Here is a 15349-nt window from a genome sequence, read left to right as displayed (position 1 = left end):
ACCCAATTCCAGGCCACATCATCCAAACACAAAGTCAGATTATGAATTTCATCAATAATTGGCGCGATGACCCAAGAGTTGTTGCCAATCCTTCCACGCAAAGCAACAATTACCACCTTGCAATCAGATTCTAAAATAATCTTCCCCATTCCCCTTTCTTTTGCAAAGGTAATTGCACAAAGGCCAGCAGCAGCTTCCGCAACAAGGGCTGAATCGCAGATGACAGGGGAGAAGAGGCCCCCACACCAAACTCTATTTAAATCACGGATAACCACTCCAATACCACCAGCACAGGAACCCGGACTCCAGGCATCGTCAAAATTAACTTTCAATCTGCAAATCAATGTTTACTATGAGGTTGCGCACCATCCGATCTGCAAATGAAGCTGGCCATCGTGAGGTTTACAACATGACACAGAGATGACCATCGTGAAAACTCCAATATACCTCCCTCTTGACTCTCTCTCGCGCTATATTCTTGTTTGATTATTCTTCAACACTTTGCTGGGATTTGATCAGAGTTTCCTGATTAAGCCCCCTCAGGTATCAAAAACTGTAGAAATCGAACAAAAACTTGCCTGCTTTGATACTTTTACAATCAGGAGTGAATTGGCTGGGCAACTTAACTCACTTACCATTTATGCTTTTCTGCTTCCTCCTTTAAGACCCTCCTTCCTCACCCACTCTTTTAACATCATTCTTCCCCTCTGAAACTTACTTTCTCGTTTTCTCTTTCCTCTTGCCTTTTTCCCTGTTCGCTGCTTGTTTTTTAGTCTTCCTGCTTACTGGTCCTCTTTATTCTCTGCCTCCCTTTGTGGGGTCTCTGATTCTTTTTCCTTCCGATGCGAAGATAGAGAGAGAGAATCAAAGAGCCTTCCCGTACCACCACTGAAAAAAGAACAAATCTTGGACTTGAAAATGGACTCTAGTATTCTATGTCCAATCAAATACACTGAGCACCGAAACACCATAAAAAAATTGACCAAACCCCGGAAGAAACCAACAACAGAGTCTACCTCTTCATCACGGATAACCACTCCAATACCACCAGCACAGGAACCAGGACTCCAGGCATCGTCAAAATTAACTTTCAATCTGCAAATCAATGTTTACTATGAGGTTGCGCACCATCCGATCTGCAAATGAAGCTGGCCATCATGAGGTTTACAACAGGACACAGAGCTGACCATCTTGAAAACTCCAATATACCCCTCACAACAAGAGCACGTGACACTCACATGGTCAATTTCGACAGATTCAGTTACGGCAGGACCTAATTGCAACTTATTGCAACTTAAAGGACTAAATTGCCACAAAATTTAACGGACCCAATTGCAACTGGGGCCATAATTCAAGGACGTCTACAGTAATTAACCCTAAAAATTAAATTCAATAGGGTCAGCTGTCATTTTTTGGTTTGTTTAGAGAAATTAAATGGTGTAGGGTTTATCTTTATCACTAGTGCTAAAAATGGGTGTATAATTAAATATCTCTATTTCCAAGGGCTAGCAAATTTGGGGATAAACAACAATTGCTAAAATTAGTTTATATATTAATAAATTAACACTAATAACTTAGGACATTCCCACACATCTAATGGACTAAAATGAAGATTTCTGGTATTTTGTTGATACCCAATCCTACTAGGGAGGACTACATGAGTACAAAACAATTCCTCAAGGGAGAAAGCCCACATTTGAGGGCAGAAATCACTAGAGAACCCATTAGTTGAACCCAATTAGGAACAAAGGTCAAGATGAGTCATATTGTGAATCACCTTACTTGAGATCAAAATATGTGAGGTGCCATAAGAACCAGATATGATTGCACTTTCACGTGACATAACATTATTGATCTGAAATAACAAAACAGTGTTATCCTCGTTACAACTAAGTTTTTCTCGTCCTTCACACCCCTCGAGTCACAAATGCAACATGCGCGATGTTGTCATGCACCCGCCCAAAGGCCTAGAGGCGTGAACTAAATTAGAGGCACACCATTGACGTTAGTATTCCCAAAAGGGGTCAGCATACGTCAAAGTACCAGACCTTGAATGGTCAACCATCAACGACTCAGAATATGCCACGTTTGCTAAATGCTACCAATGTATTGTGTTTGGTAAGCACAACCTTGGAAAAATGTATAAAATTGCACTATCTCATGAATGGAGGAAAAATAAAATCTTTGCTTGTTTGGTATAGTTTTCTCATGGTTTGGAAATGTATTTATTTCATTTCTTTTATTACAATATAACTTCCATTATAAAGTATTATGTGATTAGCATTTCCTAGCGAAATTAGAAATTGTTTTGGAATTGGCATAAAGTACGGTTACCATTAGGTAGAAAAAAAGGAAAGAAAAGAAATTGTTTTATGATTGATACCCAAAGAAAACGCAAAGTTCAAATTTATAAAATTGAACGGTGGCAACGAAAGTGAAGTTACGGCGACAAAAAATGTACTTAGGAGGAATTCAATGATACCCATAACACGGATGCTAGGACTCGAAACCATAACCTTACCTGAGGGAGCAATTACTCTACATTACTACACTAGTGGGTACTTTATAAACGATGTTTAAACTTTGAATGCAAGAAACGGATACACAACCTCGATAAAGTAGTCTAAAACTAGTCTAATGCAAGTCTACGGAATTCAATAGTTGATGAATGATGAAAATTAAAGGCGGCTTGCCTTTGCTTACCAAAAATAATAAAAAAGGAAAAAAGATAATGGCGGCTTGGCGAATATTGATCCATGATTAATGAGGTTGACGTGGAGGCATATACGTTGAGTGGCCGTTCAATTATAATTCAAAAACCGCCAAAAAAAGTAATTACAATATAAATAAAAGAATTATTAACAAGTAACAATCCGCAGCCACTGGATAGGCTTTGAACAATTTGGGTCCAACTTGGGACACTGCTGGATCTGAGCTTGAGACACCCGTATATATCCTAATTGCCCATTGGCCATGGCAATTGGCAATTTGGGTGGTCTTCTTCTGTCGTGTTCATCGTCTGTCGACAGAAAAGGGAAAACGCAGGATATGCTATATTAGCTGGTCCTGGTGGCATCGATCCTTCCTTGTATAATTTTATGCCATATGCTTATAATACAAGGGAGAGAGGGAGAGAGGGAGAGAGAGAGAGATAGAGAGAGAGAGAGAGACCCATCTGCGCAATCAACTTACCATATTAGACAGACGATTCTTCCTCTTCTTCTTCTTTGTTGGTGAAATTCAAGTGCTTTAAATTGGGGTGGGGATTTGGTGTGAGCATATGTGACATGATAAATGTCATGAGCTGGTTTGAGAAGCTGCGTTGTTCTTGTTCTTCTCCCAATCTCAGCCGCATCATTGCCTTCCTTCTCATCTTCATTCTTTATCATTCTTTCCAGTTAGTTTCCAAGATTCCTATACACCCTTCCCTTGAAAAATAATAACCAAAATCAAATTCCTTTGCCATTGGATTTCATTTAATCATTCCATTCAAGTTTCCCATTTCATGCCAATCCCAATGGACCCAAAAGATTTTTTCTCTACTGATTTTCTGGAAGGTATGTTTTCTTATATTCTCCACCAATCTCTGTCTCTCTTAATTTGAAGTTGCTTTTGACATTTTGGGTTCTTGTTCTTTTTTGGCAAGCTTGTTCTTTTTGGTCTGAAAACTCTATGTTTGTGTTGACCAGGCTCTATTTCGTCTCACATTGGGAGGCAGCACAATGCTTGCCCTTCTGTTATTGTCATTGGTGGTGGTATATCAGGGATTGCAGCTGCACGTGTTCTCCATGATGCATCTTTTAAGGTCAGTGATTTGCAATTATTAGTATTATATATATCTGAGGATGTTTAAACTCATGATGGGTCTTGGAAAAAATTGTATCTTGCTTGATTTCAACAATGGCTTAGCTTTACTGTCATTATTTTGTCAGGTTATCTTGCTGGAATCACGAGACAGACTTGGTGGCCGGATTCATACTGACTACTCATTTGGTTGTCCAGTAGATATGGGAGCATCATGGTAACTTCATTGCTCGTAAATTTTGGGAATGCAGGACACCTCTTTACAATTTTCCTCTGCTTTTACAAAATTGGTTGGGTATATAGCTGTACATGTCAATGAAAAAATTGCCCATAGGCAGTGCTTTGGTTCATGTGGCACTATTAATGTGTTTTGTTGTTTAATTTGCTTGCTCTATCTGTTTTGTTTCCAATTCTCTCTACTGCCTGATTAAAATTATCCACTGTTGCATTACAGAGAATCTTACAAACATGAAAATTTTAGTCAAAAAGAGTTTTGTGGATTCTCCATAGATGTTGGTCACCCTTGCCGAGTTTACTGTTTTCAACAATGAGAGTCTTGTTACTATTGGCATTCCCTCTTCCCTGTTCTGCCTTGTGCTTGCCATAGTTCTTTTGTCTTTGCGGACAAAACAAACACAGAAGCCTTTCTTTCTCTAGCCACTTGTATACGAAAGTATGTAGAAAAATGCATATTTGCTTGCTGGGCCACCCATAAGATAGGATTCTGTGCATTCACAAGTATGAATCCGTTGTGTGCAAAATCTTTAGTGTTTGCCGTGTAAATGCGTGCACAAATCTGCATGTGCGCACCCAAGTAATCGCAAGGGCAATAAAGCAATAAATTTCTAGATGTCACAGAAAATGAAATGACATTGATGATGTGACTGGGATGTTGTATGGCCTTAGCATGTGAAATATTTCTACTCTGATCCTGACTAGATGTCGTTTATTGAAGATTTCATAAAGAAAATAAATCCTGGCAGCAAGACACTCATTAGCCTGCATCTTTGTCATATTTTGTACCTTCATGCTAGCTGAGTTGAGATGAGGGATGCTTGTATTTACATAGCCAAATGCAATGCAATAATGTTTTATTTTTGTTTTCTCTCTCTCTCTCTCTCTCTCTCTGTTGTAGCCGTGCGTTGCATTTGAAGAACCAAAGAAGAATTGATGGCTTTATTAACTAACAGTCTAATACTCTCTTCAATTTTATTTCAGGCTACATGGTGTTTGCAATGAGAATCCCTTGGCTCCACTGATACGCCGTCTAGGACTTACTTTATACCGTACGAGTGGTGACGACTCTGTATTGTATGATCATGATTTGGAAAGGTAATTACATCCTTGCTGTGTTAACGAATTAATTATCAAATTGATCTAAATGAATTAATTTATGGATTTAGAAGTGAGATTGGTACATTCACAGAAGACCATGAAGTTTTATTTTATTTTTATTTTTCAATTATTTTTTGTTGTTGAAATTTTCATCTATAAGACTCTAGAAAAAATTGAATTCGTGGCTTACCTTTTGCATACTTCAAAATTTTGTCTTCCAGCACGTGCAGCAATGATATTTTGATTCTTAATGCAGTTACTTGTACATTCAACATAGCTTGTATATTCAGTCTGAAGTATTGTCTTGAATATCTGGATTCCCTTTCAGCTATGCACTTTTTGATATGGATGGCCGCCAAGTTCCTCAAGAGATGGTCATTGAAGTTGGTGATACTTTCAAGCAAATTCTCAAAGAGGTAGAATCTTTCAACTGAATTCTGCGTGTTTTTTTGTAATTATGAATCCAACACTGCTGAAATCTGCAAACTACTCTTGTTTAATTTCTCTAGACCGAGAAAGTACGGAATGAGAATACTGATGACATGTCTGTCTCTCAAGCAATTTCTATTGTGATGGATAGGCATCCAGAATTAAGGTATTGGAAATAAATTAAATTAGGACACATTTTATTGCAGTATGTTTCATTTTTACTGACTTTACTTCTGTCTTCTGTAGACAAAACGGACTTGCTCACGAAGTGTTACAATGGTACATATGTCGAATGGAAGCGTGGTTCGCTGCAGACGCAGATGTGATATCGCTAAAAAACTGGGATCAGGTTCAATATCTAAACTTTTCTAATTACTCTTGGTGGGCTGGCCTCCTTACAATTGATTCCATGGGAAAGAGTGCAGTTTTAGTAAATACCTTGGGAAAGAGTTCTCTAATGGTGAATGAATTGTACTTGATGAATAATCAGAGTTACAGTGCATGTATTTGGAACAGTATGATTACCCCTCACCTAGCTGTTCGTCTTTTGAAAATCTGATAGTTTATATGTTTATATCATTATCAGCTCTTGAGTTCCCCACCATTCATGCAAAGAACGTGGATTTTCTAAACCCTCTCCTTCTTGATCTCCATAGGATTGATTTCACTGGTACTTGGATCTCCATAACAATTTGCTAGTGACCTACTTGGCATAGAGTGGCTTTATCCAAGTTTAAATGAATCCAACTAAAATCAAAACTCACTTTAACTCATCTTTTCTTTTCTTTTCTTTTCTTTGTTTAAAGCTTTACATGACCAGGGTGAGGTGGGAATGATTGCTTTATTTAAATAATAAACAGTTTCTACCCAGGAAGCTGAACTAGTTTTAGAGCAAGCAAAGTGCCCAAGATACACTGATAATCAATTAAAAAGACTAGTGAGTTGATCTTACTTCAGAAATATCGACCCTTTAAAAACACAAAAGTCATTAAACTATAATGCAAAATTGTTAGCTTCTTTAAGACTTCATTTTGGGAATTGAGTGTCTGTTTTGTTCTCCCAGAACGTGCTTCTAGATTTGATGTCGAATTCTGATCCCCAATGGTATTGCACTGCACATTGGGAAGCATGTCTATAATTTAAATTTATAAATCATGTCATGTTCTGGTTTCAATGGCTTGAATATTTTGAACCAAGGAGCAAGTCGAAATGCTAAAACCATACTCCAGTTTGCCACAAATTCTTTCCTGGCCTTTGTGGCTCATTCAGTCTTTTACTGCCAACATTATCTACTAGTGTGATGCATGGATCAGTAGCTGTATGTCTGTGGCTCATTAAGAGAGCGAATCTTTTTGATTTTATCTTGATATATAGCCATATGTCTGTGGGAATTTTTGTGTTAGGCAGGTAATTACTGGTTGGATGCATTTTTAGTCGAGGTAATTTTTAGTTATCTTTGGATGAAGGCTTACACAGTTGAGGGTCCTTGTTATACAGGAGCATGTTCTTTCTGGTGGCCATGGACTTATGGTGCAAGGCTATGACCCAATAATAAAGGCTCTTGCAAAAGATATTGATGTACGCTTGAATCACAGGTATGCGTGCTTGTACCATACCAGAAAAATGTGTTTACTTCAGTCGGTGTTGGGTGCATTGTGAGTTATACAAACAAAAAAATTGACATAATGCCTTTGGGGTAGCGACATATATACCTTTTGATAAGGTGAAAGACATACTAAATCGGAACTCGCATCTTCTTTGCTATGAATTTCTTAGTTATGTTTCTTAATGCCCTTCCTGCCACCTTTTGTTAAATTTTAGAATTAGTTTCTTCAGTCTTTGACAAGCTTTAATTTTTGTGATTATAAGCAGGGTTACAAAGATATTAAATGGGCATAACAAGATGATGGTCACAATTGAAGACGGAAGAAACTTCGTTGCTGATTCAGCTATAATAACAGTACCCCATGGGATTCTTAAAGCCAAGATGATTGAGTTCGAACCAAAGTTGCCTGAGTGGAAGGTTGATGCAATTTCAGATCTTGGGGTGGGCAATGAAAACAAAATTGCCTTGCGATTTGAAACAGTTTTCTGGCCAAATGTAGAGCTCTTAGGCGTTGTTGCACCAACTTCTTATGCATGTGGTTATTTTCTCAATCTTCATAAGACCACAGGCCATCCGGTCCTTGTCTATATGGCTGCTGGAAGGTTTGCATACGACCTTGAAAAATTAACTGATGATGGTGCAGTTAGTTTTGTTATGTTGCAGCTTAAGAAGATGTTACCTGATGCAACTGATCCAGTAAGTTCATTAGTTTCAGCCAGTTTTGGTCAATCTATGTATTAGTTGTTCTTGGAAATTTTGTCATATCTAACTATCAGAAATGGGACAAAATCTCTTCTCAATGTAGGTGTTCTGTAGTTGATATTGATACGAATATTGTCGACTTACCTTTGATTGGTTTGTCTGTAACAGGTTCAATATCTTGTATCACGTTGGGGAACAGACCTGAATTCTCTTGGATGCTACTCGTTGGATTTGGTTGGAAAGCCTGGAGATATATATGATAGGCTTCGAGCACCTTTGGGCAGTCTTTTCTTTGGAGGTGAAGCTGTTAGCATGGACCACCAAGGATCTGTGCATGGAGCTTACTCAGCTGGAGTTATAGCTGCTGAGGACTGTCAGAGACATCTCCTAAATAAATTTGGTAGACTGGAAAGGCTTCAGCATGCTTACATTACTGATGAAGTCCTCGAAGCAACAGTTCCCCTGCAAATCTCAAGGATGTGAACCATTTTTTTTTATACATCAAGAAAAATAATATTAATAAGGCTTTACCATTGTTGGTCTAATTCTGTCTAACATTTCTTCCCAAATTGCAAAACACAGACGGGCTTTCTAACAGTAGGCCCCAAAATTAACATGGTAAAACGTTGGTAGTTTGAAGCCCTGATTTCCCTCAATGTACCATTGCTAGGCCTGTAAACAAATCGGATTTGAGGTGAATTGATATATTCCAAGTTCGAATCAATTTATAATGGGATTATTGAATTCTGATTATATTTAAATTATATCGATCTCATGTTTTTTTAACATAGGTTTTTGGGGTCAAGACCTCTTAACATAGGTTAAGCTTGTGAAAACTAGCATCATGGATTCCCATCCTACATCGTGGAAGCTAAATCTGAAACGAAGGTATCGTACCACAGTAGGGGGAAGAAGACATTAGACACTAGGGCCACTAGAATGTATGTGGTGCTAATTGTAGTTTGGTTTATGTCCTATGGACAAATAGTTGTTGCCGGCAGTGGTCACTCTCACTTTGGCGGTGGCCCCATTCAAAATCTCCCTACATTCATTGCTAAGTTGCAGCCAAATCAATTTAAGTGGTGCAGTTTGATTTGGTTTGATTTAAATCATTTCGAGAAACCAAACTATTAGGACCAATGCTCTTACTTTCATGTGAAATGAAACATCACAACTTTAAACTTGAAAGTTGAAAAAAATTCATCACATTAATTTCAAGCACATAGAAAACCAACATTGCAGTCACCATCCTAATTTCTAAATCTCTAAGGGCTCGTTTGGTATACAGGATTGGCTTGGACTGGCTTGGACTAAATTTAGTACCATGTTTGTTTTATCTAATCCTAGTCTTAGATGGGATTGCTAATACCGGGCCCCCCAAAAACACCTCCTTAGGAGGGGACTACTAATCCCATGTGAAAAGGGAGGATTAGTTAGTCCCAATGCTCACTAATGTATAAAATGCATATATTATATTGTAAAATTAATAACATATATTATTATTATTAAACTTACTTACACATATACTATAATGTACATATATACATGTATATACACATAAATATATCATATATGTATATATGTATATATATATATACATACACATATATACATATATATTATATATTATATATTATAATACATATATATATATACACGTATATATACATTATACACGTATATATACATATATGTGTATATATATTATACCCATGTATGTATTATAGTATACATATACACACATATACACACATATACATTATATATGTATTATATATATTGTAATATACATATATACATGTATATACATGTATATATATATGTATGTATGTATTATACCCATGTATATATTATAATATACATATATACACCTATATACACATATATTATATATGTATCATGTATGTATATATTATATATATATATAATATACATATATACATGAGTATAATACATACATATATATATATATATGTATTTTATAATATATATATATACATGTATATACATGTATGTGTACATATATATATACATACATATGTTCATATTATTTATAATATACATATATATATATATATATATATATATATATATATATATACACATGTATATACACATATACATGTATATACACATACATGTCACATATATTATAAAATACATATGTACACATACATAATACATGTATTTATACATATATACATATACATAGATAGTTTTGAAGAAAAAAAAAAATCTAGTCCTAGTCCTAGTCCAAGCGTACACCAAACGCAGGATAAGTGTTATCCAACTTAGACCAAGCCAAGCCAAGCCAAGACAGTCCCTAAGCATAGTCCATGTCAAGACAGTCCTGTGTATCAAACGAGCCCTAACATTCTAACAACATTCAACCTTTCACCAAGGTAACAAACTAATCAATAGTGCTCAAACGCTAATCGTTTAGTAAATTAGTATGACACTAAACTACTCATTTGGACACAATCGACAATGTAATCTCATGATCTATACTGTTAATTTATTAATTAGGTCACAATTCAAGGATCATTCTTACAGAACTTCAATCGGAAATCATTTAGCAATCTGATCAGTTTGAACGATTCACAAGATTGTATTTGTCTTCCTTATTAAAACATTCCTTATTTTTTAATTTGGGAGATGAGTGCGGTAATGTTTTTAAGTTTTTGACGGGACCAAGTGATTTGTATAATTTCTCCTACAAAATTATGAAAAATTATGAGAGGATCCAAATCCTATGAATAAACTACACTTGCCACCCTCCACATGCAGTTTAGTCAAATCTTTGCCCACTCTATTTTTATTTTTTTTTAATTGAGAAGTTTCCAGAACGTTTAAATTGTTTTAAACTTCTAAAACATTTAGTTAAAGGGGTTTTACCAGCAGATGCAACCTTATCTATTGAAGAAAAAAAGTTTGTGAAAGAGAAATAAAAGATACAATATTGATTTTCTCTGTTTGTTTAATGAAAGGGATATATATTTTTTATAGCTCATGGCCCATCCTAATAGCAATTGAACCCCAAATTGTTATCGGTTCACAACCACTTCACATTCTCATGGCCTCAGTGTTAGTGGGATGGGATGAATCGTGGATGCTCATCATTCTGCTATCTTCTTTCGCTCGATCATTTGTCCTGCCTTTTTCTGCTTTCCTTTTGCTCCTTTCCCGCGTTGCAATTTTATTTGCAGCCTTTATCGAGTTGTTTTTTGTGCAAATTTAATTTCTTTATTTTATGAACCAAATACGGCAATCTCATTGCAATGAATAATAGATAGGTCATTGACCACAAAGTAAAATAAATATATATAGTACATAAAAATGGGTCCATCCATGTGAATAATGCGGATAGATATTTTTTGTGTTTGGTACGAATTCCTTCTCCCAACTTAACTTGTGTACTTTGATATCATCACACTCGGAAAAGAGCTAGAAAACGACACATCCTTTTTTGTACGAAAATATTAACGGATTACAATAGTGAGTTTTGCATATGGAAATACATTAATCGTATTTTGTTTCTCTTCTCTCTTCATAATCACAATTGCATTTTGTTAATTATATATATATAAATGATATTCTACTTTAATTTAATTTAAACTATGAAAAAGGGGATTTGAACTCAGATGTAAAATAGGGAGCACATTCTCTAACTAGCCAAGTTGCCATAACGCATTTTGTTTTTAATTCGTGCATGTAATAAGTGTTGGGAAAGTTAACCAAAAAGCTACTTGCAGATGAAGCATATGACTGGACTGTAGGCAACATGTATATCATTGATTGATACTAAATGACTAAGAATTAAATTAGAGAGCAAATGGTTGACTAAGTATATAAATTGACGTCTTAACTTAATCTAAGACAGAATAAAACAAGTTGTGATTAAATAAGAAGACTTAGCTCAAAAAGAGGAAAAAAAAAAAAGGAAGACAACCACTCTGCCCTCATCAATTTTTTTTTAAACCCACTGTACAAATTTTATTCTAAATATATATTGTTCCTTAATACACTCAAATTAATAATTAAAATAAAAGTTTTCAAAGACGCGACAAAGCCAGAACCTGCTGATTTTGATAGTCAGAATCCATGACGGTTTGTGAATTTTCCGACACTACGAAGCCCTTTGCCCGATCCCTCAACTCATTTTTGAGAACCTTGCCCGTTGGGTTCCTGGGAAGTTGGGGCAGAAACTCCACCTTCTTGGGCAACATAAAGTGAGGCAAGTTTTTCCGACAATACGCTATTATTTCAGACTCAGTGGTGCCCTCAGCGTTGCTTCTCAGAGCCACAAAAGCACATGGACTTTCGCCCCATCGAGGGTGAGGCATTGCAACTACTGCTGCCTCCATCACCTTTGGGTGCCCATGTAACAAGTTCTCCACTTCCACACTGCTAATGTTCTCTCCTCCTGATATGATCACGTCTTTTGACCTGTCCTTTATCTCCAGGTAGCCGTCCGGGTGCACAACCCCGACGTCTCCTGTCCAGAACCATCCGTTCTGGAATGACTTCAAGGTCTCCTTACTATCCTTGTAGTACCCTTTCATGATACTACTCCCGCGCAAAACAATCTCCCCCATGGTCTTCCCGTCATGGGGGACACTCTCCATTGTTTCCTTGTTCTTCACGTCCACGTCAGCAAGAGTCAATATGCTTATGCCTTGTCTTGCCTTGAGCTTTGCCTGGTCGTCCCGAGGCAGCTTGTTCCACTTGGCCTGCCACTCGCAGACCAAGGCAGGTCCCGTTGCCTCGGTTAGGCCATACGCGTGGGTCACTTTGAATCCCAGCGGCTCGATTTTCTCGAGCAGTGGGGCCGGCGGAGGTGCTCCGCCTGTGAGGATCTGGACGGGCACTGCGAGATCACGGCGCTCGTGCGGTTTGGCGTCGAGGAGGATGTTGAAGATGATTGGGGCGCAGCACATATGGGTGACCTTGTGGCGGTGAATGTTGCGGTAGATGTCGTAGGCGGTGGTGTTGCGGAGGCAGACATTGGTGCCACCACGTGCGGCAACGCCCCATGTGAAGGTCCAGCCGTTGCAATGGAACATGGGAAGTGTCCATAAATACACAGGCTCACTCCCCATTTCCCAACCAAGGACCAGGCTGAGAGTGCTCAAGTAAGCACCTCTGTGGCTGTACACAACGCCTTTGGGTTCTGACGTCGTTCCGGAGGTGTAGTTCAAGGCCACCGCGTCCCACTCGTCGGCGACCTCCACAGAGACAAAACCGGGGTTGCCCTTTTTGATGAGCTGCTCGTACTCCAACTCGCCGAGCCGAATGCCTGTGGGGGAGTCGATGTCGTCGATCACGATGACCAAAGGCATGGATGGCTCATGAGTAGCTCCGGAAATGAGGATCCTGAGGGCCTCGCGGGCCAGGGGGACGAACTGGTAGTCAACGAAGAAGACTTTGGCCCCCGAGTGGCGGAGAATGGAGGCGATGTTTTTGGCATCGAGGCGGGTGTTAACGGTGTTAAGCACAGCCCCGGCCATGGGCACTGCGAAATGCATTTCATACATTGCTGGAACATTAGGAGCCAACACTGATACCTGGAATAAGCAGAACAAATTAAATTTATATTCGGGAATTAATAAAAAACAATGCTAGGGTCACCAAATTTGTTAAATACGGTAACATCAACTCGGAAAAGAGAAAAAGGAAGAACACTTACAACATCATGCTTGACGATGTTAAGAGAAAGAAGGGAGGAAGCGAGACGGCAGCAACGATCGTAGGTTTGGCCCCATGTGAAGCGAGTGCCTTCATAGATGACTGAGGTACGGTTAGCATAAAAGGCAGCAGCTCTCTTGAGAAAAGTTGTAGGGGTGAGAGCTGTATAGTTAGCCTCACATTTGGGAAGCATGTTCATTGATTCAAAGGCCATTTTGGGTAAGCTTCTTCTTCTCTAAGTCTGGATAATTTTATCACAGAGAGAGAGAGAGAGAGAGAGAGAGAGAGAGAGAAGTGGTGGATAATTTGGTTGTGCGAAAGACGTGAGACTCAGAGTGTATGGAAGGAGCAATTTATAGTGAATTGCAGGCTCCGAGGGTCCATGTTGTTTGGGTGGGTGGTGGTGGGAATGGAAAATGATGGTGGATGCTGCGCGATGCTTGTGTGGAAATTGCTAAGATATTACAATTAACAAAAGTTTGAATGCAAGAAAACTATTGACCTTTTTTAAAAAAAAAGAAAAAAGAAATTTTTTCCGGGACAGTAACCTAATGGGTTTTCACACCACCCATGACCCCCCATGGGCTGCTTGACTTCTCCACTCGACTGGAATCCTTTTCACTCAAAATGTGTGTCACTACAGACAAACTACTGTTGCGTGGGCGAGAATCTTTAGACTATACCATAATTTGAAATTTTCGTGTGGGAATTATTATTATTTTTTGGTTAAAAGTGTACAGTTTCTCTAACATAGGGTTTAATCAGATGTTTAGGGTTATTTTCTGTATATTTGAATCGTTGGTTTTCTTTTTATGTGAAAGGGATATTCGAATTTCAAACCTCTTCTAATATTAAGAAAAAAAAATATCGCTAAACTAAAAAGCTATTTAGTGGAAGTATCTAAGCACTAAAATAATGTGGAATAAAAATGAACCCAGCAACTAAGATCATAGTACGAGTAACGATATCATGTTTCTTTCGTTGCATGTCAAATCTCACATTTCAAGGACCACCTGCCCCTGAGATCATGTTTCTTTGGTTGCAGGTCAAGTCTCACATTTCAAAGGACCACCGATGCTATTTTAAAACCGAATTAAATTGAGTGATTTTGCTAAAACAACATAAATTGAGTTCTTTTTCACACATAACAACCTTGTAAAGTATTTTTAAAAACACATTTAATGTCAACAACCTCCTTGAAATAAAAAAATAAAATTACGTCAACAGCAAATATATAAGAATTAAACCCACTAGCAGCTCTCTGCTTACTGACTTTAGCCATGAAATTTTGTTTAAATATAGTAAAACATGGAAATGGTTGGTTCGTTGGCCTTGCAACTTGCCTGCTGCGAACAGATAATATTTTACTCAAAGTTAATATTTTCATGCTTGACCTGAGATTTGTTAACTAACGTTGTATTTTATCAAGGTCTCTCCTATTCAATTTGCAAAAATGGACTTGACCCTTGAATCAAAGGATCGTGTAGAACATTTACTCCAAGAAAATTCATGTGGAAATTAGTTGTTAAACTCAACTCATGCTAGGAATTTTTATGTTGTTTGGTTTGACCCTTTTTCTTTTTGTTTGAATCTTCGAGGGATCCGCTCGTGCCTTTTGAATCTGTGGGATCTGCCTCTTATGAGGCTGCGCCGCCTGTCTTTTGCCGGCTGAAGAACATGAGAGGAAGAGATCGTTCAAATGAGAACTCCTATACGCAAAATTTAGGGTCTGCTTGGGACTGTTTGCTTATGAGAATTTTTGGAGCTAGGTGCTTCTTCATTCATTCC

The 15349-nt window shown here is 37.8% G+C and overlaps 2 protein-coding genes across 2 annotated transcripts; one reads left to right on the top strand and one right to left on the bottom strand.

The window, feature by feature from the left end:
* The first annotated feature begins 2879 nt into the window (after positions 1 to 2879).
* On the top strand, positions 2880 to 8629 carry PAO4 (polyamine oxidase 4). Its single transcript, XM_021968169.2, has 10 exons — positions 2880 to 3557; positions 3690 to 3805; positions 3933 to 4021; positions 5023 to 5136; positions 5468 to 5555; positions 5649 to 5734; positions 5815 to 5917; positions 7066 to 7163; positions 7441 to 7870; positions 8045 to 8629. Exons 1-10 carry the CDS (start codon positions 3506 to 3508, stop codon positions 8357 to 8359), a joined length of 1491 nt encoding a protein of 496 aa, XP_021823861.1. The 5' UTR covers positions 2880 to 3505; the 3' UTR covers positions 8360 to 8629.
* Positions 8630 to 11637: 3008 nt separating this feature from the next.
* LOC110765078 (trans-cinnamate:CoA ligase, peroxisomal-like) lies at positions 11638 to 13894 on the bottom strand. Its single transcript, XM_021968130.2, has 2 exons — positions 13563 to 13894; positions 11638 to 13440 (listed from the first exon to the last, which is right to left on the bottom strand). Exons 1-2 carry the CDS (start codon positions 13773 to 13775, stop codon positions 11929 to 11931), a joined length of 1725 nt encoding a protein of 574 aa, XP_021823822.2. The 5' UTR covers positions 13776 to 13894; the 3' UTR covers positions 11638 to 11928.
* Positions 13895 to 15349: the final 1455 nt, after the last annotated feature.

The sequence above is a fragment of the Prunus avium genome, chromosome 3, assembly GCF_965620075.1.
Source record: "Prunus avium chromosome 3, drPruAviu1.hap1.1, whole genome shotgun sequence".
In the NCBI taxonomy this organism is placed as follows: domain Eukaryota; kingdom Viridiplantae; phylum Streptophyta; class Magnoliopsida; order Rosales; family Rosaceae; genus Prunus; species Prunus avium.
This window is presented reverse-complemented; position numbering and strand designations above follow the sequence as displayed.

What these genes read in the sequence shown, in the direction of transcription:
- PAO4 (XM_021968169.2), top strand. Translation starts at nt 3,506, where the DNA reads ATGCCAATCCCAATGGACCCAAAAGATTTTTTCTCTACTGATTTTCTG. An exon ending in CTCTACTGATTTTCTGGAAG is followed by an intron (nt 3,558 to 3,689) that starts GTATGTTTTCTT and finishes TGTGTTGACCAG; the next exon opens with GCTCTATTTCGTCTCACATT. An exon ending in TATGATCATGATTTGGAAAG is followed by an intron (nt 5,137 to 5,467) that starts GTAATTACATCC and finishes ATTCCCTTTCAG; the next exon opens with CTATGCACTTTTTGATATGG.
- LOC110765078 (XM_021968130.2), bottom strand. Translation starts at nt 13,775, where the DNA reads ATGGCCTTTGAATCAATGAACATGCTTCCCAAATGTGAGGCTAACTAT. An exon ending in ACATCGTCAAGCATGATGTT is followed by an intron (nt 13,441 to 13,562) that starts GTAAGTGTTCTT and finishes TGCTTATTCCAG; the next exon opens with GTATCAGTGTTGGCTCCTAA.